General features: G+C 36.1%; 1 protein-coding gene across 6 annotated transcripts in view; it reads left to right on the forward strand.

Annotated features, from left to right (window-relative positions):
• Positions 1–27,918, forward strand: part of Diaph2 (diaphanous related formin 2) — a 773,854-nt gene that overhangs the window by 613,016 nt on the left and 132,920 nt on the right. For 5 of the 6 annotated variants that reach the window (XM_050126860.1, XM_050126856.1, XM_050126857.1 and 2 more), the window contains one exon: positions 13,240–13,335. In XM_050126860.1, coding sequence (XP_049982817.1) covers positions 13,240–13,335 — 96 coding nt within the window. Of the gene's footprint in view, positions 1–13,239; positions 13,336–26,551; positions 27,433–27,918 lie in introns of those variants that run through there. The other variant, XM_050126858.1, reaches the window with a different exon arrangement.

Here is a 27,918-nt window from a genome sequence, read left to right on the forward strand (position 1 = left end):
ACACACACACAGATAAAGTATCTGGTTTAGTCTTTCATTTCTTAAATGAAATGCATAAGGGAACATATAAAAATATGATTACTCAAGATAAATACTAAATAATAAACAAAAATAGCATAGCAGAAGCCAAGGAAACATCAAAAGTAATTTTACTTTTTATTGCATTTTAGACCACATCTGATTAGGACTGAATCTTAGAAAAGGCTTAGACTTCAATCCTGGAAAAGATAAGAATGGAATTCAACAAGTTTATTTTTGTTTCTGTTGTTGCTGTTGTTTTCAAGTAGTAATGATCCTGGTTAAGAAATGACTGACTCAATTGGAAAAGCTATGCTGATTTGAGATTTTTTGCATGGAAAACATTGGTATAAATATTTTGCTGACTTTGAAGAAGGACAAAAAATGTAAAAGAACATCCACAAATTCCAAGTCTGGGGACTAATGAGAAATGAAACAATTGGGATAGGAAATAATTAGGGAATGTGGTAAATATTTCTTTATGATTAAATAAACTTTAGACATGCTAGATCTTAGATAGTGTGAAATTTTATAAATAGGAAAGTTGGGGAATAACTGGTAATTTGGGCCTTCAATGGAAAAGAGTGAATGTGAATGTAGGTATCTCCATCATCAAAGGACCACGAAAACCTGACAATGACATAAGTCCCAGAGTCTGAGAAAACAAAAGCCATACTACCCAGAGTAATTTTTGTCCGCTTTCTATATAATTACCTTTCAGCATCTTGTTTCAAATTCCTCAGGAGATCCAATGAATTTGCAAATAGAATCTTAGTATTTCTCTCCTGAAGCAGTCTTTCAGGGCTCTCAAGAATGGAAGGAAGGAGAAAGGAAGGAAGGAAGGAAGGAAGGAAGGAAGGAAGGAAGGAAGGAAGGAAGGAAGGAAGGAAAAGAATGAGTGAGGAGGCAAATTATACTTTTTTCATCTTGTTTTATTGATGTAAATTACAATATTAAATTGTACTGCCATGTATTTACTAGAGGTATCTATCTTTAGCTCCTATACTGAGGCAAGAAGCATGGGCAGCCCTTTATGCTTTATGTTTCTCTGATTCTTTCAAATGGGATAAGAAACTGATTGTTTTGTAATATGAAGACAGCCATCCATAAGGTAGTATGAGTGTAAATGATAGCTTAAAATGAACTGTTTTCCCAAAATTCTCTTCACCCCTCTTTAATTCAGTTTGTCTTTGTGTGTGTGTGTGTGTGTGTGTGACATAGGTGGCTATTAAGCTAAAAGACACAACAGTGAATTGTTAGTTGGCAAGTCACAGGACAGAAAATAAAAGTTTTCTCTTTTATTTTATGTTAGCAGTGGTGCACATGTGTAGAGTATATGGGTAGATAAAAACGGACATCAACCATATTGAAGTAAAGGGCTGGAGATATAACTCAAGGATAATTAGAATTATGAAAGCCCTACTTTTGATGCCTACCACTGCAAAAAAAGAAAGAAAAATAATATTTGTTTAGCTTGATATCATAGTACCTGCTTGTAATTCTAGCCCCCAGGAGGCCTGGAATACCTATATAGCCCCTGTTTTTGTTGTTGTTGTTTTGTTTTCTTTTTTGTTTTTGTTTTGAGATAGGGTTTGCCTGTAGCTTTGGATCCTGTCCTGGAACTAGCTCTAATAGACCAGGCTGGCCACAAGTTCACAGAGATTTGCCTGCCTCTGCCTCCCGAGTGCTGGGATTAAAGGCATGCTCCATCACTGCCCAGTTTATAGCCCCTGTTTTAATACAAACAAAATAGCAAGAGCAAAACATTGAAGTGATAACAGTAATGAATCCATAGGACTATTGTCCTTGGAGGGATAGCCTTGGTTGCATAGTGAATGGTGAATCAATTCACTGTGAAGACTGACCAAGAAGCTGCTTGGAACTGTTTCCTGTTCCTCCTTAATCCTGCACAGATCCTTAATACCCCCTAACCCCTGCCAAACACGTTAAAAACACTAATCACTTAAATGGTAGACAATCCCTCTTTTCTCTCTCTTCTTTCTTTCTTTCTTTCTTTTTTTTAACTCACTGAAGGATCTCAATTCTTCGGTAGTAAGAAGGAGGTAGTGAGAGGTGGCTCCTACAGTAACCAATATCCAAAAAGCTAAGCAGTAGTGAATGAATGATACTCTTTGGAGTACATATAAGATTGATATTGAAACTACAAACAGAAATCTCTGGGAAGGGAGATTTGGTGTTATAGAAGCAGTGGTGGTGGCTAAAACCAAACCAAAAAAAAATTTTGTATTTATACCTATTCGTTAGGTGTGAGTTCATAATAACTCATGTGACTATGCCTGGGTTTTGTTTTGCTTGCTCTTTGCCCAAACAGATTTTACTTCTTGAAAGAGCAAAATCTGTATTATCTTGTATAAAAATTTCTGGTACTGATGGCTCAGCAGTTAAGTGTGTAGACTGTTCTTGAAGAGGACCTTAGTTCAGTTCCCAGTACGCATGTCAGATTTCTTCACAGCCAGCGGTTCTGATGCCTCTAGCCTCTACCTTTTTTGACCCACTCACATTAACGAGCCTACAAACAAAAACAAATACACATGTATACTCTTTTTAAAGAAGATGGTAATTCAGATTACCTGGCAAAGGTTCACTGACCCAGTCAACTAGATGCACATCTAGAGTATGTCAGTGTGGCTAAATAACAAAGAAAGCTATCTGAGGGGCCAAATTGGCATTTATTTGTAATAAAAGTACAGGTAGTAACTTGAGTGGTGTTGGTGCACGATTTTAATCCCATCACTCTGGAGGTAGAGGCAGACAGATCTCTGTGAGTTTATGGCCAGCCTGGTTTACAGAGCAAGTTCCAGGACATCTGGGGCTATATAGAGAAACCCTGTCTTGAGAAATCAAAAAAGTAAAATATAACAAAGCATAAATTTTATAAAATGTTTAATATGCAAAGTGGGTAGTTGTAGTAAGAATGCATCAGTGTGCACTCTTCAGGTAAAGCGTTCAGAAAAATACAGGAGCCAGGGAAGTGACTCAGAGGGTAAAACAAGCTGTGTAAGCAAATTTTGATCCACAGAACCAATTTGAAGAGCCAGATTTAGTGGTATGCATCTGTAATCCCAGCACTCTAGGGCAAGGTGGAGTGTGGGTGGCGGCACAGCTAGCTAGAATATGTAGTATCGCAACAGAACTAAAATAGACACTGCCTTAACACAGTGGAATGTGAGAACCTACTCTGAAAAGTTGTCCTCTGACCTCTACAAGTGTGTTGTAGCATGTGTGTGACAACCCTCCTCCCCCTGCCACACACACACACACAAAATGAAGATTATGTAAAAAATGAACATATCATACACACATGAACTTCCTGCACTTAAAAGATAAATATCAGTTAAGTTGCTATGCAAAAATGTGGAGTGACAAGAAATATGTGCTAATAAAAACAGTGAAGTTATTAATTGCCTTTCTGCAGTTGCACAGGAAGTTGTTGGGAAAGGTGATTCATTATAGAATATGATAAGCAAGAGAAGAACACAACAATTTGAAAGTTAGATTGACAGGTGATGAATTGTCCACTTATTCCTTGCATGACAATCATCAGCAATTAAGAATTGTAGTTCCCTCATTTACAACATTTTTATACTTGGTGGTAGACTACCTTTCCTGCTGGATGTAGGACATTTATTACAACAGTACACCCTCACAATGTCTGTTTTTGCAAAATGGTTTCCACTCCACACTTAGCTTATGCTAGTCACCAAGTAGCATGCAAATGTATATTTGACCACAGTTTTGTGCTCTGGGTGCCCAAATTAACCCTTCTGTCTCCTCTGTTTCATTATTAGACTTGTGTTTGGCTTTCCTATGAAAATGATGAGGTTTATTATTCAGTATTGTATTTGATAGGTAAAAAGTTATATAGATCATTTTTAAAGAAACTAAATTGTCCAGCATCAATGAGAAAGTGGGTTCTCTCATAGAGAGAAAGGAAAACTTGGAAAGATTCTTGAATGTAAAGTCTCCATAGAAGACTTTTTCTCCTTGAATCCGAAAGCAAACTATGTCACCTAAGGAAAGAAGAAGCTGAGGAACCTATGTCGCTTAATGAAAGGCTCTTAATTCAAGTTATCACTTATATGCATTCTACCTTGTAGGTAGATGGCTATCTTCAGATTACAAAACAATCCATCTCTTGCCCTATTTGAAATTAGCAGAGGAACACAAAGCAAAGCCCAAAGGGCAGCCTGTGGCCTCTTGCCTCAGTAAAGTAGCTGAAGGCAGACACTTCTGTTATATTTGACCACAATTTAATATTGTAATGTACATCAGTGGATACAGAGGGGAAAAAGATGGCTTTGCCTGTAAGTATATATATATATATATATATATATATATATATATATATACTCCATAGCTGTCTCATCCTTGGCGCTACACTGAAATGGGAAGCATATCAATCACAGGTAGTAGCCTTATAGTAAATACTAATGTTCTTGATTGCCTTACCCTATTGTGAAGCCTGTCTTATTTGACTGGCACTGGCCAGGTCCTTCAACAACTCAGAAGCAAATTTAAAAATCTATATAGTGTTTACATTGGCAGCATATGCTAGCGTGCAAAGATGGACAACCTTCCTCTATGAAGAGCTGACTGGTAAATATTTTAGGTTTCACAGGCCACCAAGTCCATGTCACAACTAAATTCTGTTCTCATAGCACAAAAACTGCCATAAATGATGCATAAGGAATGGAGCGACTGGGGTTTCCATAAGACTTGGGGAATGAAGTTTGAATTTTTGACAATGGCATGTAGCATAGGATATTCTTCTTTACTTTTAGAAGTCATTCAAGATATGAGAACTATCCTTAGCACGTGGATTGTAAAAAAAAAAAACAACTTGTGACAAATTACCTATAATCATCAGAGCTGTGGTTCAGCCCTGCTCAAGGCATTCCTGTGTTCTTTTGTTGGTTTTGTTTGTCAGTTTACAGTTCTGTGAACCAGAGTAAGTTAATGTAGCTATGCTTGCTTCAGTTTCTTTGCCTGGAAAACTAAAGAGGATTTGATTTAAACTGGATTTATATCAACCAGAAAGTACTAGACTCTCAATAAATGCTAAATGTTATCAATATTCCTACCTCCAAAAATATCTTTGCTTTATCTTATCTGAAAGATTCCCTTTACCTTGCTTTTCCTTTCACTAGTGTTTCATGCCCTTAGTAAATGATTGATTCTGATAAAACACACAGAGTATTTCAAAGGTCTCTTTGAAATATTAATTATGTAAAATATTGAATGTGAGATATTTTACCAGCGGCATCAACAATGTTTTTTTCTGGTAAATATTAACATACAGGTTTATTGGGTGTTTGTTTATTTATAGAATGCATAATTTTCAGCTCCCAATACTCTAGCATATGGGTAACTGAAGGAAAAAAATGAGTAAGCATAAACATTATTTTTTAACTATTATGTACTGTTAAGCTCTCTTACCTCAGGGCAAGCTGCCAGAAATGTGCCTCTGGCCAGAAAGTTCCTACTTAGAACGTCTACCATTAGAGACCCATTCATTTGTGTTAACTAGCGTCTCTTTAAGATGCAAATACATCAGGCGCCATTTAATTCTCCAGCTCAGTTTCCCTGATAAACTCTTACATAACACACATAGCACACAACATGTAGGTAGTTGGGGAAAAGTCAATGAACCGTACATCATCTATCAGTTTGGAGTGCAATACCCACTTACAACATCCATCCCCCACAACCCAAAAATATTTGTTCTATGACTATAAGAACCAAAACCACACTTTTTGCCTGTGAACAACTTCATAGACCATTATTTTAGTGACCATTTGTTGGTGTTTCCAAATCACTGTGAACTCCTTTCCAATTAAACCACAAACTAACAAAACCTGCTATCAGATAGGGGCTTTCTGGGTGCTCTGGAATACAATACACGTTGTTCAGGCTTCTATTACATCTGTGGAGTCAGTGCTTTGCATAATGGCTTGATTTGTCTTATTTCTGACTTGCTCGTGGCACTACTGTTACCCTTATGCAGAGATATTAGTGTTTGCAGTATGGTATGCTATTTGTACCATATTGCATGGACCTCTCACTTGGTCTTTATTCCCTCCTTGTTGTTCCATGCTCAATTGTAAGAGCGATTTGTCAGCGCAGGGCCTTCATTTTTTTTTATAGATTCCTGAGAAGGGATTTTGTTTCCTTCTTTTTGATAAGTGAGCAGTCTTCTAATTTCATGTCATGTGCAAATCCATATATCTTGCACATGTTCTTAATCTGGACCTTGATAGATTATGTGAGAAAGATTGAATCCCACACTGATTTGTCTTGCCCTCCACTTGCCATTGCCTTCTCATGCTGCCAGCTTCCATTCACTACTGCTGATGACCTTGTTCACAAAACCAATTTGACTTTGCTACTTAGGCCTTTACCAAAAGTGTCTTAATGGATGAGCTATCTTGGCCCAGGCTTACCTGCAGAACTGTATTTGCGACTGCGGATTAAATTCTGTTGTTGTTTTTTTTTTTTTTTTCCAATTGATTTCCCTCCCAACTGGTCTGTTTTGCATGCTGCTGTGAGGCTGATCTATCTTGAATGTCACCCCCATCACATTCCTATGCTCTTGAAGATCTAACCGTGGATTTAACTTTCTCAGTGTTGCAGGACACCCTTTGAATCTTCTGTCTTTGCTAAACTAAGTCTGGTTAGATCTGTGCTCTAATCATTCCTATCCCATTGGGTTTTTTTTTTCTTTATATTTATTTATTAAAAATTTCCACCTCCTCCACTCCTCCCATTTCTCTCCCCCTCCTCTGGGAGCTCAGTCCAGTGCTCCAATGTGGGTCTCTGTCTCTATCTCCATCCATCACTGGATGAAGGTTCTATGGTATGTACTCACTCATAAGTGGATTCTAGCCATAAACAAAGGACATTGAGCCTATAATTAGTGATCCTAGAGAAGCTAAATAAGAAGGTGAACCCAAAGAAAACCATATATTTATCCTCCTGGATATTGGAAGTAGAAAAGTTGCCAGGCAAAAGTTGGGAGCACAGGGATGGGGGTGGGGTGGATGGAATGGAAGATGGGGAGAGAGAAGGGAGAATGGAAGGATTGGGGAGAGCTTGAGGGAATGGCATGGTTGAGATGGAGGAAGGGTGGATATGGGAGCAGGGAAGAAAATATCTTAATTAAGGGAGCCATTTTAGGGTTGGCAGGAGACTTGGCTCTAGAGGGGTTCCGAGGTGTCCAAGGAGATGTCCCCAGCTAGGTCCTTGAGCAGCAGAGGAGAGGGTTCCTGAACTGGCCTTGTCCCATAGCCACACTGATGAATTCCTATCCCATTGTAAATGTGGCTCTTTCAACATTCTCTCCTCATGCCTTATCATGCAGGTCATATTTACTTTCTTTCAAGGGACTATGCTGATTCTAAATGACCTCAACTCTTTCACTCACTGAAAACTGCATGGTTTGGAGCTAGGGTTGTAAATCAGTGTTTGAGTGCTTGTTCAATAAGCACACTGTAAAAAGTATAATAAGAGACTGGAAAGATGGCTCAGCAGTTAAGAACACTGGCTGCTCTTCCAAAGGACCTGAGTTTGCCCACCAGCACACACATGCTGATTCACAAACCACCTGAAACTACAGTTTCAGGAGATCCAGCACCCTATTCTCACCTACATGGGCACCAGGTACATACATGGTACACAGACACGTTTACAAGCAAAACGTCCATACATGTAAAATAAATACTAAAGCAAACTTTTTTGGATTTTTTGAGACAGGATTTATCTGTGTTGCACTGGCTGTCCTGGAACTTGCTTTGTAGACCAGGCTGGCCCCAAACTTCCTCTGCCTCCCTAGTGCTGCCATTAAAAGAGTGTACCACCACCTCCTGCCGTAAAACACATTTTTAAAGTATATAATAATGACAGTTAAAACTAATTTTAGGTTACAGTCAAAATAAGTATCAGGGGTTTGCCTGGGTGTGGAGATAAGAAAAGAAGAGGGATTATGTCTTGTTACAGTGGTAGTTACATGGCTATATCAATCTGTCATACAGTTCAAACTGTGTACCTAAAATCTGTGCATTTCCGTATTTGCAAGTGTTTACACTTGCATCATATACAGAAAGGGAGAATGAGCACACACAAATGTGAACTGAGTTGCACTCGAGATGTGACTGTCTTTGAACTGATTGCTATTGTTGTTTGTTTGGCTCTATTTCTGTTTCATTCGCAAATATCTATAATACCTAAATTACTACAGAAATTTAATGTTTTGGGAGGCTTTATTTAGGACAGATTTATTCATAACACCTTTCCCTTGTCTTCTTGTTCATAGAAAGCATAGTTTCATTTTTGAAATTAATATCTGCAGCTATTATCTCACAAAGAAGTGTCCTACCCTCAGTAAGAAGCATTTGTTTCTTTGGGGTCACTTACTAGTTGATAGCAACTTTCTTCAGTTTTGACAGAGGTATTTAATTATAAAATTGAAAATTTGAGGAATCTGTAATGAAGTCATTATGCTCAGGTTTTTAAGACTCTAGGAAATGACATTCTTAATCTGAACCACTCCCGAATTGGTAAATTTTGAAAAGATTTGGGCTTAGGATTAGGCAAGCTCAACTGATAAAGTGAATGCAAATATTATAAAAGCCAACAGACTGTGAAATACACCTGTTCCTAAGCAGTTAAGAGAAAATACCTTGAACTTGTATTATGTTTTAGCTAGTAATTCTCAAGCCTGGTGAGTTGGAGTGCCATCTTCAATAATAGAAGTGTCCAAGACTCTGTTCAGTTACTAGATACGTAAATAATATTCTAATTAACAGTATTTGATACAAGAATGAAAGAAAAGAATAAAAATCATTTCAAAAATGATGTAGCTAACGAATTAGCATGCCACAATTTAATGGATATTGTTGGAAGGTACATAGCTCAGAGGTCAGACATACACATAGTGTACATAGACTAAACACAGTATATAGAGTAAGTAGTATGATTTATGTGTTCTCGTGTTCTTAATCCTTTTCCTTGCTCTTCTACTACAATAGAGGGGTACAAAGGTGCTGCCAGATGGAGGCTACACAGACAATGGGTTTGCAGCACTCCAGAGGCGCCCTAAGCTTAGAAAATCCATAATCTATGATAATGGACTGAAAGCAAAGCATTTGCCCTGGAGGAACATATAATTTGTTTTTTTTTTTAAAGCAGACAAACCTACCATTTACCTTAGATAGAAGCTCTGTGTCATATAAAATATTGCTATAAAAATAGACTTTAAAAATATGCAAAATTGCGCAAAGCCCATAGAGAATTCTTTCACATAAGTATATGCTAGCCATCGGGGAATAGTTTTGCTTAAAAGCATAGCAGAGAATATTAATTTACCTAGTGTTTACTTTAATCTGTGGCATCTCCAAACACTTTGGAGGAAATAAATCAATACCACATAGGTCAGCTTTAGTGCTGAAAACTGAGCTTTACTGTCTACTGAATGACAAGTTCTGTGGGAACCATGAAGCAGAAGGCGTCGTCACCCACACCTTTCAGTTTATCGGATGATAAGCTGTTCACAGAGTCCTGAAACTTTATGCAGCCCACCTAGCTCCTTGGTGTACTCTGTAACTAATCGTGTGATGAAAGACTATAAAGTGAACTCTGAATTGTTACTTCTCAACCGTGCCCACACATAATCATTTTAATGACTAAAAAGCATTACAAGATTCTCTTGGTATTTCTTTATTCAGGAAAATAGGTACTGCATGTTGTAAAAAAGCACTTTTTGTGTGCTTAATATTTTTCATTTACAATAAAAAGGAACACATTTTTCCCTTGACTTGACTCCATATATAGTAAAAAGTTACTCACTACTAATTACATGTAAATAAGAATCCATGGTTATATTAACTTGAAAATTCTAAGTGAACTGTCAACTTTACGCAATTAAATCACAGACCAAATTTCACTGAAATTTATTCAAAATAAAAGGTAATATCTTTCAAGTGACCATATTGGTTTCTATTTTGTTTGAGGAAGCAATGTAAATTGGTCCTATGATTATATTTGCAAAACTTAGATCTGTTCTGTTAAGGTTAGACATTTTATGAAAATTACATTTAAAGTTAGCACGGAGCAAATGAAACTGTAATGGACTACATTTCTTCCCTTTGATAAGCAAAAGATGTATGTAAAGCACTGTTCTTGCTGTTTCTGTTGCTGGTTTAGAAACACAATGTGATATACATATATATATATATATATATATATATATATATATTCTCAACAGAAACAGTATCACCACAGGAGGTGAGTTCCTGGTAGTTAGAGAAAAATCTTTGATAGTACAGTGGTTTGTGGCATAGATAAACATCACATAACATGAATAGATAAGCAGTCATTCCATGACTTTGCATTTTAAGAGGGGTGAACACTGGAGAAAATATGTATTAAAATGTCCCATAAGAAAGGAAGGAAATGATAATGAGAAATAGATGAGAAACATGCCATAACGTAGTATTTCAATAAATGTTGTCAGGTAGCATATAGCTAAATTAAACAAAAGGATTTATTTTTGCCATCTTTGTGTTTATATTCCACATTTTTAGTCTAATCAAAATATACCATTAAAAAATTTAATGTAACAATACCCATAAATAAAATTGTATGTTTTCATCTAATTTATGTAAGCCATAGATAGATACCATTTTGTATTCTGCTCTGTTCACTTGTTTACACCTCCTCAAGTTTATACAGTCTTGATAATTACCATTTTCCCACAAGCACACGAAGCTCACTTGCATCATTACTCTCTTGTTTGTTCTTTAGCTGTGAAGATTTCTTCTCCATATTTATACTTCTCCTTTTCCTGACTTCTGGTTAAATGCTGCAGTCCAGAGGCTGAGGACACTGGGTGTATAAAAGTGCTTTCTGTGAAAGTGAAAGCAAGCAGACCTGAGTTTGAATACCCAGAGCTCATATCAGAGCAATCCACAGTAAATTAAGCGTCTCTAATCCTAGCACTTCTATGCTGCTATGGGAAGCAAAGATGATAGGCAAATCCCCCAAAGCTCTAGTGACAGCAAGCCTCTTGTCAAATAGGGTCAAGGGAAACACGCACAACAACAAAGAGAATTTGTCTGCAATAAGTTGTAAAGTGAAGCCTGACACTTAAGGTCCTGTTCTGGCTTGCATATGTATGCTGTGGCATCCACACACTCACCCTTCCACATACACACAGTGGGGAACATTCTTGGAGCTCTTTACATAGGTCCTCAGATTATCCTAAACCTATTTATTCCTGATTATCCAGACTCCTTTCCTGCTTAAGTTTCTCTTTCCCCAGCCAAGTCTTAGTGATTCTATTGATAATTTCCAAATACATGGCCTCTCCATTCCTTATTCTCCTGTTTTTTGTGTTACTTAGATAAATGGGGTATGTTCTTAGACATTTTTCTGCCTCCTTTTGTGCAATGACGCGATTTGGCAAGCCTCTATAAAACACAAGCTTGATCATGTAACATGGCTTCCTATTGCCTTTATTCATACTGCCCAATATAGTGGCCACAGATCACATGCACTTGAATTCCTGCTAATAAAATTAAAGTGTACAAAAGGAAATATTCACTAGATTTCTAAGTCTTGGCCTGATAAAAAGTATATTAAGTATATCATTATTTTAAATATATTATCTTTAATATGAATGATTTGGGTTCATATTTAGGTTCCTTTATATACCATCTGTGCGATGTCTTAGTTTTCTTATTCCCATCTGAAAAGGCATAAGGAATTTAAAGCATCTAATACTTAATTTATTATCCTGGTCACATTCCATCCATACTGAGCTATTTAACTACTTTGTTCCTCTTTTCTTTCTTTTGGCAATATTGAGTGATGATCCAAATATGTCATCGATCTTAATGTTTAAAAACACAGCCCTCTTTCTTTAATCACAGGGAATACTCCTTCCACTACATTTTCATCAGATACTGCTTTTGAGAACCTCTGTGTCTCCTTTCCATTTTTACTCAATATCCTGTCCTAGGTAGCTTATTTTAAAAGGATAAATAATTATAACATTGAAGAAATTTCCACTCAAATGAAGAGCATAGTGCTTCTAGCTTGTTCTTATCCTATTAGAGAAATTTTCCTGTAATATAATTTCCTGTAATATAATAATAAAAGGCACAGTAGGATTTTGGTTTAACCTTAGACTGGAATGGGAGATATTTTCTCACTCACTATCCATTCTTGTCTTATCCTTCCTACCTACAAATGTCCCATATTCCAGACCCATACAGCTAGCTCAAAGGGTCCACCTAGTGAGGGTTCTTTCCAAGAGTTAGGCAATTTTACATAGAAAGTTTAGGTCCCTGTAACATTCCTGTCAACTGACACTTTATTATAAATATCGTTATGGATATCTATTATAAATACTGTTATGGATATCAGCCTGTGCTAGATGGCCAGAGTTGTCAAAGGTAAGAGTAAAGTGTAATGCCATAAACATTTCTGTTATGGAATTCCATGAGCATCCTTTGAGTACTCTCCATCCTCATTTCTAATAGCTCTTTCCCAGAAGAAAAGCCTTGAGGCACACACCAGCATTCTAAAAAGCAAATGAGACTTTTTGGCTGATGTTTCTCAATATAAAATGTGGCCTTTCAGATGATGTGGTCACCTTTTCTTTATAGAATGTCAGCATTTCAAAATGAGTAAAGGATATGGATTGGGTAAGAATTGAATGCAAATGTGTTTTGCAAATAGTGCCTTTTGAGATAATCGCAGATGATGGTTGAATGCTGAAGGTATTAATACAATCAGTATTTAACCTTGTATACCTCTGCTTCATCAAATCACGCCCTGAACATTGATTGCATTAAGCCAGGTCAGTGGTTCTTGCTTAGGAATATCTTAGAAGAATCTTAACAGGAAGGCTGCAGTAGCTGATCAGCTACTATTTATTTGCATACTGAGTGTGTCATCAATAATACAAAAGACAAGGTCTTTAAGTTGAAAGAACAGTAGGATTGGCATGAATTTTGCTTAATGGCGCGTAATAAGCAAAGTAGTCTGTGATGCCAGAAATTGACAGGACCCATTATGTTAAAACAGATATATGTCTTTAATTTAAGGGGATTATGTAAATCTGACAGGAGTTTTTCCCCTTTATTTTCCTGTAGTTTAACTTTAATTGCCATAAGATTAATTCTGATTTCTCTCGTCCTCCAGAGGGTGATGAGACCGGAGTGATGGATAATCTTCTGGAAGCCCTACAGTCAGGTGCAGCATTCAGAGACCGCAGAAAGAGAATTCCAAGGAATCCAGGTAAGACCATTCTAGCTGTCATAGTCTGGTAAATGTGAATGTTCTACACCAAGTCCCTCTTTCAAAAAAGGAAGAGTAAAGTTTGTCAGGAAGATGTTTTTTTCTCAGCTGATCTCAGTTGATATGTGGAATCTGTGTAAGCCCCTAGTGTAATAAGTTTGCAAGTTTTAACCCTATAAATGTGCTGTAAAGTAATCATGTGTTTTGAAAGCCTCAGAAATAAGGAATCCCACTGTGTTTAATATTAAATATTTTAATTGTTGTTTTATGAGCATGAGGCTTGGGTAGAAGGTGATTAAAAACATAAATGTAATTAGCTTGTTTGTACAGTTCATTTTTAGTTTTCGCCATAATGTATGGCCCATTATCGTTATTAATAATGGAAGACTCGCCATGATCCTCAAAAATCAGCAAGTAATGGAATAATTGTCTTTTGTTGGTTGTATTTTTTGTTTTTTTTTTCCTTTGTATTTTAATAGCAACAGATAAAGTTATACCATAAAAGGTGGTCTCATTGGGGAAATACATACATGAAACAAGACAAGTGGAACTAGACACTCATGTTTCTCTGTTCAGATAGTGTGGGTGGGGTAAATAGTAACTCTTCTCGGGATAATCCAGATTAGTTTGTCTGACCACATTCTCCAAGATGATCACTTCCTCATATATTCCCTTCATATCTTTCTTGATCTAAAAAAAAAGAAAGGTAGGCATATTAACTTTGTTTCCCCTTTGTGAGCTATAAAGCTATTTGGACAAATAATGAAAAAATAAAAATTAATACTAAATATAGAAATGCTGCTTAATTAAATTGGTATAATTGACTAAACTAGCCTATACACCCCCAAAAATATTCTGTGCTTGAATTTAAAGTTATTGTATGTAAATGGAATAGAAATTGGTAGCCACTGAAACTCAACAAATTGAGAGAAGGAGTGGTAGTTAATGCTTGAGTTGTTCATAAAAGCTTTGGGCAATAGTGAGAAAAATAGCTGAAGCCTATTAAGTTATATTCATTTTTTTCCTATTTGAGAAAAGTTTTTATTTGGGTAATGGTTAATGTTCCATGTTTACGCTTCAAGGAAGGCTTATAAAGATAGCTTAAAGTGAAGGTTTGATTGAGAGGAGAAAAGTGTTTTGATTGGAAGGTGATACTGCTTTATGTATATAAAGTCATTAAAGATGTCCTCTAATTGTTTTGTCAAACTTGACAAAAGACTTTTTCAAAAATCTGTTTATATGTTCATAATAAAATTTTTACATCATATTATATGACCAAAGGCTAAAAGAAATGCCTACTGACATGTAGAAAGCAGTCATTCCACCGTGTTCTTCCATTTCTCTATGTCTTCCTGCTCTCAGAGGTTTCTTCCATCCATTAAGAGTAACACTAGCAAACTGAAATAATTTAGTTAATCAATATATTTCTCTGCTAAGAAACTTAATAAAGTTTCTAAATTAAAGCATGTTATTCTAGACCATCAAAAAGGTGTCATTATCTTCTAGTATTTTCTAAGCCTACTCATTTGCTAAAAGTCTCATACCTCATACTGATCCCAGAGAGCCTATATGAGACATTATTCATTCATTCATTGGGTTTTCTGGATGTTTCATACTCAAGGGACTACAGTGTTGTCAACTATGAAACACCAGGAATATCCTCACTAACACTGTAATTATATTAATTTCAAGTAATCTAAATTGTGATGTCCTTTGTTTTATAGCTAGATTGCCCATAAAAGCAAATGAAGTTAAAAAAGTAGTCAATTTAGCTCTCTGGTAGTCATTTCTACAGGCAACCAGGTTTAGTGCATAGAAGAACCATCTTGTTTTTTTTTTTCTTAACTTATACTTAATTAAGTATAGACTTATCAATTAAAAATTTGCTTAATCTTTTCTTGACCCTCTTTCTTACTTCATTTATTATAACACTTAATTTTAGTGTGTTTGCAATTCACTTTGGAGATAATTACCCATCAGTATTCCTGATTTTTTCCTAATAAGGTCAAGCATAAGCTTTTGAGGAAAAAGAAGAATGTAGAGCAAGACATCACATAAATGAAAAACATACTTAAAATAAAAATAACAACTCCACATGGGTTTTTACTATTAAATAGCAAGAGAAATCTAGACCTGGCCTCTCTGCTTCAGCCAAACCAACAGCTTCTTTCCTTGTTTATTGTAAATAAACGTAAGTAGGCATTTCTGCAATAGGTAGATATCTACTATAGCTCCTTTTGTTATGACTAGATTTAAATATATAATTTTGACATTTATAATACTCATAAGAGAAAATTGTGAGGAAATAAAACCAAGGAACAGCGTAAATGTATTTTGGCTTTAGAAGAGCATAGAGCAACCAAGAAAACTGCATTTGAAACAATAACTAATTCAGGAGATACTCTTAGTTTTTATATATCAGCAAGATAACGGTATAAATGAGAAGCTATAATTTACCATTTGGGAATATATAGGGGGAGTAAGTGACAGTGTTATATATAGCATACGAAGAAACCAACTCTGTTAGAGAAAAACTACTTCTAAATAAAGCTCACATTTGCCCCATCCTCTCTGCTTCATATACATACATGTTTTGCTGGTTCTGCCTCCTTCTATGCACTCAACACTTCAGCTGTGGAAAGGGGTCTCAGAAGTATTTCCTGAAGTTTTCAGGAGCCACTTCATAAACAAAAAGTTGCATGCAGTACTCTTTCCCTTGTAACATGCGTATCCCATGCCTGCTGCTTGCTATAGCAGCGGGGATACTTATACATGGCCCTCATGGTGTCAAAGCTTCATGGTCATCATGGATGAAGTGAGGGCAGGATATCTCTCTCTTATGTAATTGTACTTCACTATTGTGCCTAGTAGTACTGTTTATACCATAGAGAATTTAGGAGGAACAACATTATGTTTGATTCACAGCCCTTCTCATCAGATGTGACCCCAATAGGCAAGTTCCAAAGACAAACCTAAATAAAGCTCACATTTGCCCCATCCTCTCTGCTTCATATACATACATCTCTGGGCTGGTAGTTCTGAGTTCTATAAGAAAGCAGGCTGTGCAAGCCATGTGAGCAAGCCAGTAAGCATCACTCCTCCATGGCCTCAGCATCAGCTCCTGCCTCCAGGTTCTTGCCCTGTTTGAATTCCTGTCCATCCTTCAATGATGAATAGCAATGTGGAAGTATAAACTGAATAAATTCTTTCCTCTCCAATTTGCTTTTAGGTCATGGTGTTTCATTGCAGTAATAGAAACCCAGAATAAGACAACAACCACCTAGGAAACAAAAGTATAGCATTCATCCAAGTAGTATTTAGTAATCAGTTACTAGGAACCAGCCAGTAGTGTTAAGCTCTTAGAGTACATACCACAAGATGGAGACTGAGCCTGTGGAGACATTTCAGTTTTCGATTATAGCATTGAGTTTGAAAGCACCCAAAACAATAGTAATACCCCAATAATTTTTTAGTAAAAGGATTTAACCTTTTATAAAAAAAATTTATTGGTAACCTTAAACCTTCAAAATTATTTAAAGCATGTGTTAAAGGGGCATGGCAAGAATGGGGTGGGGTTTTGAGATAGAATAGATTGCAAACTGCAGTAAGTTCCAAAATGCTATTAAGTCCAAGTACTTAAGATTCATTTTTTGGCACTCCATATAAATCCTAAGATGAAATATATACTTATATTCATTTTATAATATTTGCTTTTCTTAGTTTCATTTTATTTTATTTCTCAATGAAAACTATATGTTACCTTTGGTACACACATTTATTGATTAATAGATTTAGGTTTGCATTTCTGATGCTAGAAATAGAGCATTACTGTGCGGTCTATTTTGATCATTCTTTGACCACTATTGAACAAGTTGAGCACAGACCATTTCTGCCTGATTTATATGCAGAACTGTTCTAAGCAAGCACTAATGATGGTCTCTACAGAAATTTCAATCACTTTTGGCTTGTCTATTCTAATGTAATACGATCTTCTATGCTGGACATTTCTTCATTTTTGATCCCTGTAAGACAGTAGGAGATAAGCTCCATGCAACATGATTTTTATGAGAATATGGATATAGCAGTTATTCTTTAGATACTCAAGTATGGGAGAAAATAGGACAAACAATTATTATACAGCAATAAATTCTTCTTGGTAGCTTTACATACATATCAACAATTCATAGTCAGGCTAACATTGAGAAGCTAAATTCACAAGACCACATGCATATTTACATACCTTTCATTTGGGAATAAATAGTTCGATATATGTGAAATCAGTCTAGTATAAGCAGTTGTAAATGCTGACACTGACAAAATGTTCATCAGACTGAGCACCTAAAACTTCTAGAAAACCAAATGCTTAAAAAAATATTCTAAAATCAGTGGCCCTTATTATGGGCTCATTTTCATCTGGTTTGGTTTTGTTTGTTCTGTTTTGTTTTGTTTGGCACAGGGTCTCCCTGTGTCACAACTCCTTAACTTGATGTTTAAACTTTTGTAATGCTAGGAATACTGTCCTGTGTCTCCATGTACAGATGACGAAAGCTTTTAAGGTTATTACCCGTGTCAACTTTCTTTAAAATAGCGATGATGCTATATGTTAAAAATTGCTACAAGGAGGATAGTCATATTTTGCTTTTAAAGATGGAAATTTGTTTTTAGCCTGTAGTGGTGAACTCATTGTGGTATATGCTGTTGAGAACTGCTTGTTGAATCCTTAACAATAATAAAAAATGCTGAACCCACCAGAATGTCTCTTTGATATACCTAAAACTGTTTCTGGAGTTTGAAATTTAGGCATAAAGGAAATAGAAATAAGAATCTAAAGCATTATGAATGGAATTCGATGAAAGCAGGGTTTATTTTAAGGGGAAACTTGAATGTCCCCTCTGTGGGGTAGCTTCATATGACCTTTCTATTCAGTAATGTTTAATCTCAACAAGTGAAGAAAAGCAGTGATGCTCTATTTTTTAAAGCTAAATCTAACTCTATGTCATTACTCATATCCATTGTGCTAAATTTGACTTCCACCTGATTGTTATCCTCAAATCACAGTTTGTTCCACAAAATTACTAAACACCATCGAAAGAAACAAATTAAAACTAGAATGACAGTTACACTCTTTTGTTTCAGCTTTACTGTCTTCTCATCATATTTTGTCAGTCTGCTCTCTAAGACCAATAAGTAAACTGCAGAAGTAGTGAGCCTTTAGAGGTGACATTAAGAAATTAATTCTGTTTTCTGCATTCTCACTAAATTACTCAGGAGAACAGCCCTTTCTGAAGTTTCAGGGGGTTTAATCTGGTGTCTAGGCGCATTCTAAGGATTTAAACTGTTTGTTTAAAGGCCTTCTGGAATATAAGATGGTATTTTCCCTTTCCACTTGGGAAGATATTAAGTTGAGATTTCAGATTTAGTGGCCTATTCTGATGTTTGTCTAGTGTAGACGTGGTACACTGTAGGTAAGCAGTATAGTACTCTCTGGGCAGAGAACGAGGAACTTTTTTCATACATTATTTACAACTCTGCAGTGCTGTCAGGGAGGCAAGGTATATCCTGGCCACAAAGAAATGAAAAACTGAAACAAAACAAAGCAGAAGGTTTTCACAGTTGTTAGAAAAGCTAATATTACCATGCATTAATTTCTTCTGTATTGAAAAATTATAATGAATACTTGCTCTTTAGTAGACTTTATAACTATTAAACAAAAGTAAACATTTACTTTGGTTCCTAATCAAGTGATTGATAAATTATCGTCAAATATGTGGAACTAGCCTATATTAAGCAGTATGATTCTATATGAATAATCCAGTATTGATTTTACATATGTTTCAGACAACATGTAAATTGTATATATCTTTAATATCTGAAGTGATATGGTCATAAAAATGATGGTACTTCATAGATAATATTTTATGTGTAGCTTGGTCAGCATATCAACAGATGGTTAGGGTCAAACATGAACACTATTTAGCTTTTCTAAGAAGAAAAAGACTTAAAAACTACTGTGTATGTATAGATTCTCATTTTTTGTGTGCAAATTTCAATTACATTTTTTTTCACCTTTTTTAATGTGCATTGGTGTTTTGACTATATGCCTGTGTGAGAGTGGAGGATTCCCTGGAACTGAAGTTACAGACTGTTTGAGCTACCATGTGGGTGCTGGAAATTGAACCTGGGACCTTTGGAAGAGCAGCTAGTGCTCTTAACTGCTGAGCCATCTCTCCAACCCCTTAAATTTGCTGTTATTCACTAATAGCAAACACTAAGAGCCATAATTTAATTAATCGTCCTAAGAGCCCTAACATGGAAGACCCAGGAGATGCCCATACTTAGTGATGGAATGTATCAGATTATTAAATAATGGGCCAAATCAAAAAATAAATTTAAAAATGCAATTCCAACATAGTGAGATTTTAGGAAGCTATTAGAAATAATAAATTATTGAATTCAAGTGGGATATGGTCCAAGGAGGACACATGAAAAGACTAATGTTCCCATCTGGCAATTTGAATATTTTTCCAGTTGTCATAAATAATATTGATCAATTTGCATGTCTTATTTAGAATGGAAACTTCCTAGTAGAGAAAGATGCAAGGTACAGAACAGTGTTATGGTCAAGTTGATTGCTCTCTGCACAGACCTGTGTACTATGCATTATTCTTATGCTTACATATTCAATACTTTATGCTTCCTGTGCTTTGCACTCTTGGGCCCTTGCACTCTTGTCCTCTTTGCAGATGCTGCAGTAGAACAGTTTTCATGCTTTCTCTTTCACAAAGCCATTCCTCGTCTCCATTTTCTCAATCTGATATTCTACAAAATGACCATGAACTTAAAAAAGAAAAAGAAAAATCAGTGGAATCTAGTTACGTCAGCATTCTTTGCTCTTTGGAGCCAATTTTATTTCTCTTAAGTTTTCCCATTGTGTCCTTTAGAAGAGAGGTGAGAATGACAATATATAAATATAAATCTCTTACTCCCTGCAAAATTATCCTGATTTGGATGGCAGGAAGTAGTCAATGATGTTTGAAAGAAATAGAGAAATATTCCTGGACAGAATTCTTGGCCCCTGGCCATTTTCATAGTTTAACCATATTGCCAATGCAAATGCTTGTTAAAGTAAGGAATCTTGTAAATACTCATACCTTTGTACTATTATATCTATGATAAATATAGAAAATTATAGAATAGCTGCATATTTTATTATCTTAAAAATCACACACACCCCACTCTCAAAAGTTAAGTGTCTGTTCAAAGTGCACATTCATTTATAGGTTGGCAAATATTCATGTATTCAGTGAAAAGGAAGAAGTTCTAGATTTCAATGAGCAAGTGGGTAGATTTATTATTTTACTTTAGTATCTCACAAGTCATCCAAATAAAATAGTAATTCCTACTGGGACAGGTCATAATTAAGTTCTGTTAATATATATATATATATCAAAATTGTAAAAAAAAATTACACCCCTTATAAGATAATTAATATGCTCAGATTTTTCTGATTATTTGAAAAACATAGCACTTTTATTTCTTCTCCTCCTCCTTGTTGTAAAGGCTAATTTTAGTTATAGTGAGACTCTACAGTTTGTATTATCTGTTTACTTAAGCCAGTATGGTGCTGCAAAAGTACTGTCTTTAATTGTGATTATATTAATATAAATGAAATTATGTAAGAAATATTTTATAATATAAGACTTCAGTTTATTACTTCACTTCTGTTCTCTACAATTAACAGCTCTTGTCTCCCTACTTGATCAGATTATAACAGTTAATTGTGACTTTTAAAAAGATTTTAAACAGAAAAGAAGTTCATTTTTTAGTGTGGCGTTCTCAGCCGTCTTCTCTGGGACTTATAATTTGTGATATGTGTCCTGGCATAATTGCAGGTAAAGGGTAGTATTTGGGTAAAATTCATCACGGGGTACCACTTCCTAAGTATCGAGAGCTGCTTTTGTACCAATTAGCTGTGACCTTTTCTTCTAGCCTTGGGGTAGGAGATTATTAGAGGCAACCATTTCTGAATTATTTTCTTTCTAATATTAGTTTAAGCAAATTTTCTCAGAGAGCTCCTCTTTTCCTTTAGCTGCATCTTTCCACTAAGCTGCTAAATCTTTCACAGAGGGATTAAACATGATGTTTCTAGAAACATTAATAGTCTGTGCCCTTTTCTGAGTGTCCTGCTTCAGAAGTGTTGCAGCTGCTGTAGTTTTACATTCTGTCATGCCGTCTTGTTTCTCTTTGCCTTGTAAGTTTGAGCTTAAAGGTAGATCCAAGGGCTTTTACTTCTAAGCGAGGTCTCTGAGACGTTGTCTTTCTAAGTGATACAAAAGCCTCAGTGAGGTGTAGAAGACCATTCCGCTTTTTTTGTCAGCTTAAGTCATCTTAGCAGCAGCTGATTGAAATAAGAGTGTCACACTAAGAATGCAAATCAGCCTTTCGTGCTAGAAAACAACACAATCAGGAGCTCTATGAGTACTATCATAGTATTGTCACCATTAGATATGGTGTGTACCATTAAACCTGAAAATTGTGAAGAGAAAGACCAAATCCATGATTGTCCAATTAAAGAAAGCTTTACTTAATACTGGCTAGTAAGATGACCATTGGCCAGGTTCATATCCCAGATTTCCAGAGGATAGTACTGAGTTTTGTTAGTCGGGTGCTCATAAAGGCAGGACCCACAGGCTATGGTACTCCCAGTCTTCATCCAATTGGTTGCAAGCATACATCATGACATCTGTTTTTCCTATGTACCTTATACCTACATGTGATCAAGCACATCCTATGCAGTTTGGCAACCAACCTTGTTTACTGAAGTTAAAAATACATGAATTGTTATCTTACATGAACAGTCCCCACATTTCAGTGAGTTATATGTCCTTGGGCAAGTAGAGCTCATTCATGGGTTAACTTTAGCACTTACAGTGTTAATATTGAGATTTAAGAGAAAAACCGGTTCCATAATTTTGAGCCAAATTTGAAGCAATCTTTAATTAAATACTGGTCAAGATTACAGACTTTGACCAGGTCTACTCCTTGGTGTTGAGGAAATACCCACAAGTCATGTATTGCAGGAGTTTAAAAAGGCAAAAGCACAGGGCCACTGTATTTCCCATCAAGTCCAATCGGAGTCAAGCATACATCTTAACATACTTCCTGCCCATGTACCTCCCAACCACCTGTGATCAAGCATATCCAGTGCAGAGGGTTCAAACAAATATAGGACAAACAGGAACATATTCTTCACTGTGTCAGCTGCAAACAGAATTCTTAAACTGCAAGGTACATTTTTCCTGCTTTGGTCGCCTATTAACTTGAAAAGTATTGTTCTTGTTTCTGTTTTGGTCTCACAATACATTCTTAGATGCCAATGTGCTCTAAAGAAAACTCGAATGATCTGTGAACCATCAAAAATAGATGCAAAGCAAACCATTGTCACTTAAAAAATAATACCTTTAGTCAAAGAAGAGTTTGAACAAATGAAAAACTGTTCTTCTTAGACTTACATTTGGGACAGAGAATCCCGAAGCAGTGCTGAGGCTTCTGTCTTCCGTGATGCTTCCTCCTTTTTTTTTTTTTTCCTTCCAGCCTGTCATTTTCTTTGTCTTAATGAATAACGTGCAGTTTATGAAATGGGCACTTCTTCTGAAGTTCAATCGACAGAGGTGTAAGTCTTATTGAGAAGAAAGTAATTTTCAAAGTAGTTAATATAAAAAATATGTCCTGTTTAAATAATGGAAGGCAAACTTGACTAATTTAACTTGGACATTTAATTTTAAATCTTTTGTGAATTTTGTTCTAAAAGCTACTATCATTTGTTAAATTTGAATAAGAGAACAAAACAGACATAGTAGAATATTACTTAATATTACTTCTTCTTCACTAGTTTTAAATTAATTTTAGATTACAGAGGACCACATCTTCATTATGAAAGTGAGAAATTCAATATGAACTCAAAAGTGTTCTCTTCTAGCCCCTTTAATAATGTCAAGACTGCATGAAAAGAACAAAGGAAGAAATATTTTTTCTCATATAAATGTTACTTTTCTCGAGTAACATGAAGTTAACTCATACCTCTCCCCTCATTTATGACTCTTTGTACCTTAATTACAACAGAATTTACAAATAAAACATATCACTTGATAACTGGTACATAAACATTTATGAAAAGAGAAATAATACTTTAGAATTCAACATAACAAGCTGCTTTGAAAGATAATATATCATGACCAGTTTTGTGGTTTGCACTTTTGGAAATAAGCTTGTTTTGAATTATATAAATGAATTAATTAAGACACAAATCTTCCTCATACTAGCACTAGTTATAATTGACATTTAACACTAGGGCAAATTAATAGTTGGAACACCTCACAGATTTTTACTTGTATTTGTACTCATCCGTGTCAGCTATGTAAGTGGTAAAATCATAGTCAAAAGTCTGATGGCTTAATATAATACCTATTGTGCTCGACATATCTTTTATGCCTTGACATTAAATGTCTCTGTTGCCTTCCTATCTACTTTCAAAGCTCTATTACCCATTCCTGATCCTATTTAACTGCATTTAATAGTTCTTTGACAGTGCTGCCTGCTATTGACAGTATCATTTAATTTGCTTAATTTTCTGACATTTGCTATGTTAATTTTTTACTTTGGGGTTTTCTAATGCATGATTTCTGCTTAAAATAGAAAAGCCCTCCACTAAGATTCAGTTCTATCACCTAAGTACTACAGTTGTCCCCGATGTAATAGGAAGAGATAAAGAAGGGATCACCGATAATAAATTTTCCCTGCTGTCCCCACAAATTTATTACTGCAAGCTTTAAGTCTCAGCTTTTATTGGTAAATATAAATACAAGTTATGTAAGGGCAGTCTGTGCCTCTTTATAATAGCATTCAAATCTGATTTTAGTCATTGCTAAAGCCAGACTACTCCATAAATAGACCTGAGTCAATCTGAAAACAGGTATTTGTTGCATAATCTGTGTTATTGCATATACAGTACATTTTATGTTTTTTTAATTAAAGTAATAAAATTAAATAATATTTTCAGTTACCTATCAGGTACGCATGCACTATCTTTTCTGAAGCAACCCTTGGTCATTTAATACTAAGTATCTTGTGAAGCAAGGGAGGGGGGAAGGTAGTGTTTTCAATTGCTTATGAGGCTTTTAGCAAAGCAATCCCTATTATAATTCTAGGTCTGACTAAATCCCTACTCAAAAGGCAAGCAAGGAGCAAGATCTGTTGCCAAAAGAACAAAGGGTGGGGGAGGAAAAAACAATAATCGGAATGTGTTACTATATAGTCCCCTTTCCAGGATTCTAGTGTTCTATAGTTTAGCATCTCTCACCATTGATCCTGAAAATATTCAACATTGAAATGCTATTTTATGTGTTTTTTGTTTGTTTGTTTGGTTGGTTTTGTTTTGGTTTTTTTGAGACTGGGTTTCTCTGTAGCTTTTGTGCCTGTCCTGGAACTCACTCTGTAGACCAGGCTGGCCTGGAACTCACAGAGATCTGCCTGCCTCTGCCTCCAGAGTGCGGGGATTAAAGGTGTGCACCACCACCGTCCTGCTTGTTACATTATTTCTTCCATTTTAATTGGCTATACTATTTGTCGTGCACTGTCCTCTGTATTTTGTAGCATAGTTAAGCCTAAGAAGCAGCAGCACTTGTTAAGAGCATCGCAATTACTATGTATTGTGTGAATATAGTTTAAGATTTTTTAAATTTTTAATTCATTAGATTTTTAAAAAATACCAATCCAAGTTCCCACTCCCTGCCCTCCTCCACTCACCCTCCCTCTCCACCCCCTCCAATCCTCATAGAGAGTAAGGCACGTGGCTTTGTGGCAGGTCAGAGACCCTCCCTACTATATCTAGGCTGAGCAAGGTATACATCCAAGAGAATATGTTCCCAAAAAGCCAGTACATGCAGTAAGAATACGCCCTGGTACCACTGCCAGTGGCCCCGTAGTCTGCCCTAGCCATGCAACTATCACCCACATTCAGAGGGACTGGTTTGGTCCTATGCTTGTTCCTTCCCAGTCCAGCTGGAGTTGGTGAGTTCCCATTAGCTGAGGTATACTGTTTCAGTGGGTGTCCCATCACGGCCTTGACCTCTTTGCTCATATTTTCATTCCTTCCACTCTTCAACTGGACTTCGGCAGCTCAGGACTCTGCCTCTGTTTCCCTCAGTTGCTAAATGAAGGTTCCTTGGTGATATTTAAGATATTCATCAGTCTGACTACAGGGCAAATCAAGATCTGCCCTCTCTCCTCTATTGCTGGAGTCAGCCTTGTGGATTCCTGGGAATTTCTCTAGAGCCAGTTTTCTGCTAACCCTACAATGGCTCCCTCAATTAAGATATCTCTTTCCTTGCTCTCATCTCTGTCCTTCCTCCATCTCGAATATCCCATTCCCTCAAGTTCTCCTCAACCTTCCCTTTCTCCTCTCTCCTTCCCCATCCACCCTCCCTTCTTCCCCCACCCCCATGCTCCCAATTTTGTCAGGCGATCTTGTCTGTTTCCAGTTGGATCTATATATGTTTTTCTTTGAGTTCTGTGTTTTCTCCATGAAAAAGAATAAACAAACATTAGATTTCTAAAATGAAGAGAATTTTCTTCTTATTCTTTAAATTCTATATTGCCTATAAGTAAATAGTGGCTATTGGATGCTCTTATTTCAATAAAATCCAGAAATACATAACCTTCACTGAGAACATATAAACCTATATGTTAATATCAATGAAAGTTACACATAGATGTTGAGGTTAAAAAAATCTAAGATGCTATAAAAATCATGTTATAAAGATGAGTTTTTACAATGGTTTAAACCTAGGGAGTATTCTCTGCATGCCTAAAGTTAGTGTGTAGGCAATCTTTAACATACAACATGCTTGGCAAAACAGTTTTGTGCCTTGGGAAACCAGTTTTATGCTTTGTGAGTTTCTTTTATTAAACTTCATGGAGTAAGGATTTTTATTGTAAAAAGATTCCCTGAAAAGCAGACATGATAAAAGCAATGTCTGTATATGCATCTCTCTTGGTTTCTGTTCAGAGTTCTAGGTGCCATTATAGAATTTGTCTAGTCCCCCCCCCCCTTCTGCTCTTTTAGGTTAGGCAACTTTGTAAATTTTCAGACTCTCCCTCCCTGTAATGTGGGCCCTCATCTCACCAACTTCACTATCTCTTTTCTTTCTCTTTCCAGGAAAACCTGGGAGTTCCTGTGTCCCACAATTTTACTAAAAGGCTGCAATTATAGTCCGTATCTTTTATTAACATACTTTTATGATTAGCTTTTCTATGATAGTAAAGAACAGTAATTTGAGTGACATTTTTCATTGAGATGCACTGAACATTTTGAGTAGCAGCTTTAAGTTTGAGAATGAGCATCATATACCATGGTCTAAATTCTTTAAAAAAGCAAGGGAATCTTTTAATCTTGAAAAGATAAACTGAAAACTTCTGGAGATCTACAATTGTTAGTCCACATAACTACCTACACAGAGCGGAAGGGAGTGAGGGAAGGAGGGAGAGAGAAAGGGAGGAAGAGAGGGAGGAACGGAGGAAGAATTGCCATCGAAACTTTTGTAAATCCTCATACTGCTAGGACCTTTCCATACTTTATCAGATGAACCCATATCACAAATGAAAATGCCATCTCCTGGCTTGTTTTTCTGTTGAAGTGATAAGCACAATAAATAAAACCAACTTGGGAAGAAGAATGGGTTTGTTTGGCTTACAGGTTACAGTTCATCACTGAGGGATTTCACAGCAAGAGCTCAATACAGGAACCTGGAAACAGGAAGTAAAGCAGCAACCAAAAAGGAACAGTGCTTACTGGCTTGCTCAACTGCCTTTCATATACTACCCATGCGTGTCTGTCTAGAGATTATATGATCCACAATAAGCAGGGCCCTCCTACATCTCTCAGCAGTTAATGAAATCTCTACAGACTTGCCGATAGGCCAATCTCATCTAGACAGTTCTTCCTTTGTGGTTCCCTCTTCCTCCATGAATCTAGATTGTATCAAACTGACAATAAAAGCTAATCAGTGCACCTTGCTTATGGCCTTACATGTAAAGATGTCACTTGTCTCTTGTCAGTTCAAAGTTGTAAAGGAAGGGGGCTCTTGACTACAAGACAAGCATTATATTATAAAACATTTAGGGGAGGGGATGAGAAACAGAGATCATCTGTGTTCAATGTTTGAATATGAGGTAAAATTCAACTAGAGTGTCTATGATATGATGGTTCTAATAAGAATGGCCCCTATAGGCTCACATATATTTAACTACTTGGTCTCCAGTTGGTGGAACTGTTTGAAAATGATTAAGAATCATGTCATTATATGTGGGTTTGAGGTTTCAAAAGAACCATGAAAGTCTCAGTTGTGGTTGGGGATCAAAGTGTGAGCTCTCCTCTGCTTCATCATCATGTACTCTAACCCTCTGAAACCAAAAGCCAAATGAAACATTTCTTTTAAGTTGCCTTAGTCATGGTATTTTATCAGAGCAATAGTTAAAAATTTGATGCTGTGTAAGTTTTGTTATATTTGCTTTGAAATCAATATG

Source organism: Alexandromys fortis, unplaced genomic scaffold (genome assembly GCF_014885135.2).
Source record: "Alexandromys fortis isolate MF-2015 unplaced genomic scaffold, M_Fortis_MF-2015_v1.1 scaffold_180, whole genome shotgun sequence".
Classification (NCBI taxonomy): domain Eukaryota; kingdom Metazoa; phylum Chordata; class Mammalia; order Rodentia; family Cricetidae; genus Alexandromys; species Alexandromys fortis.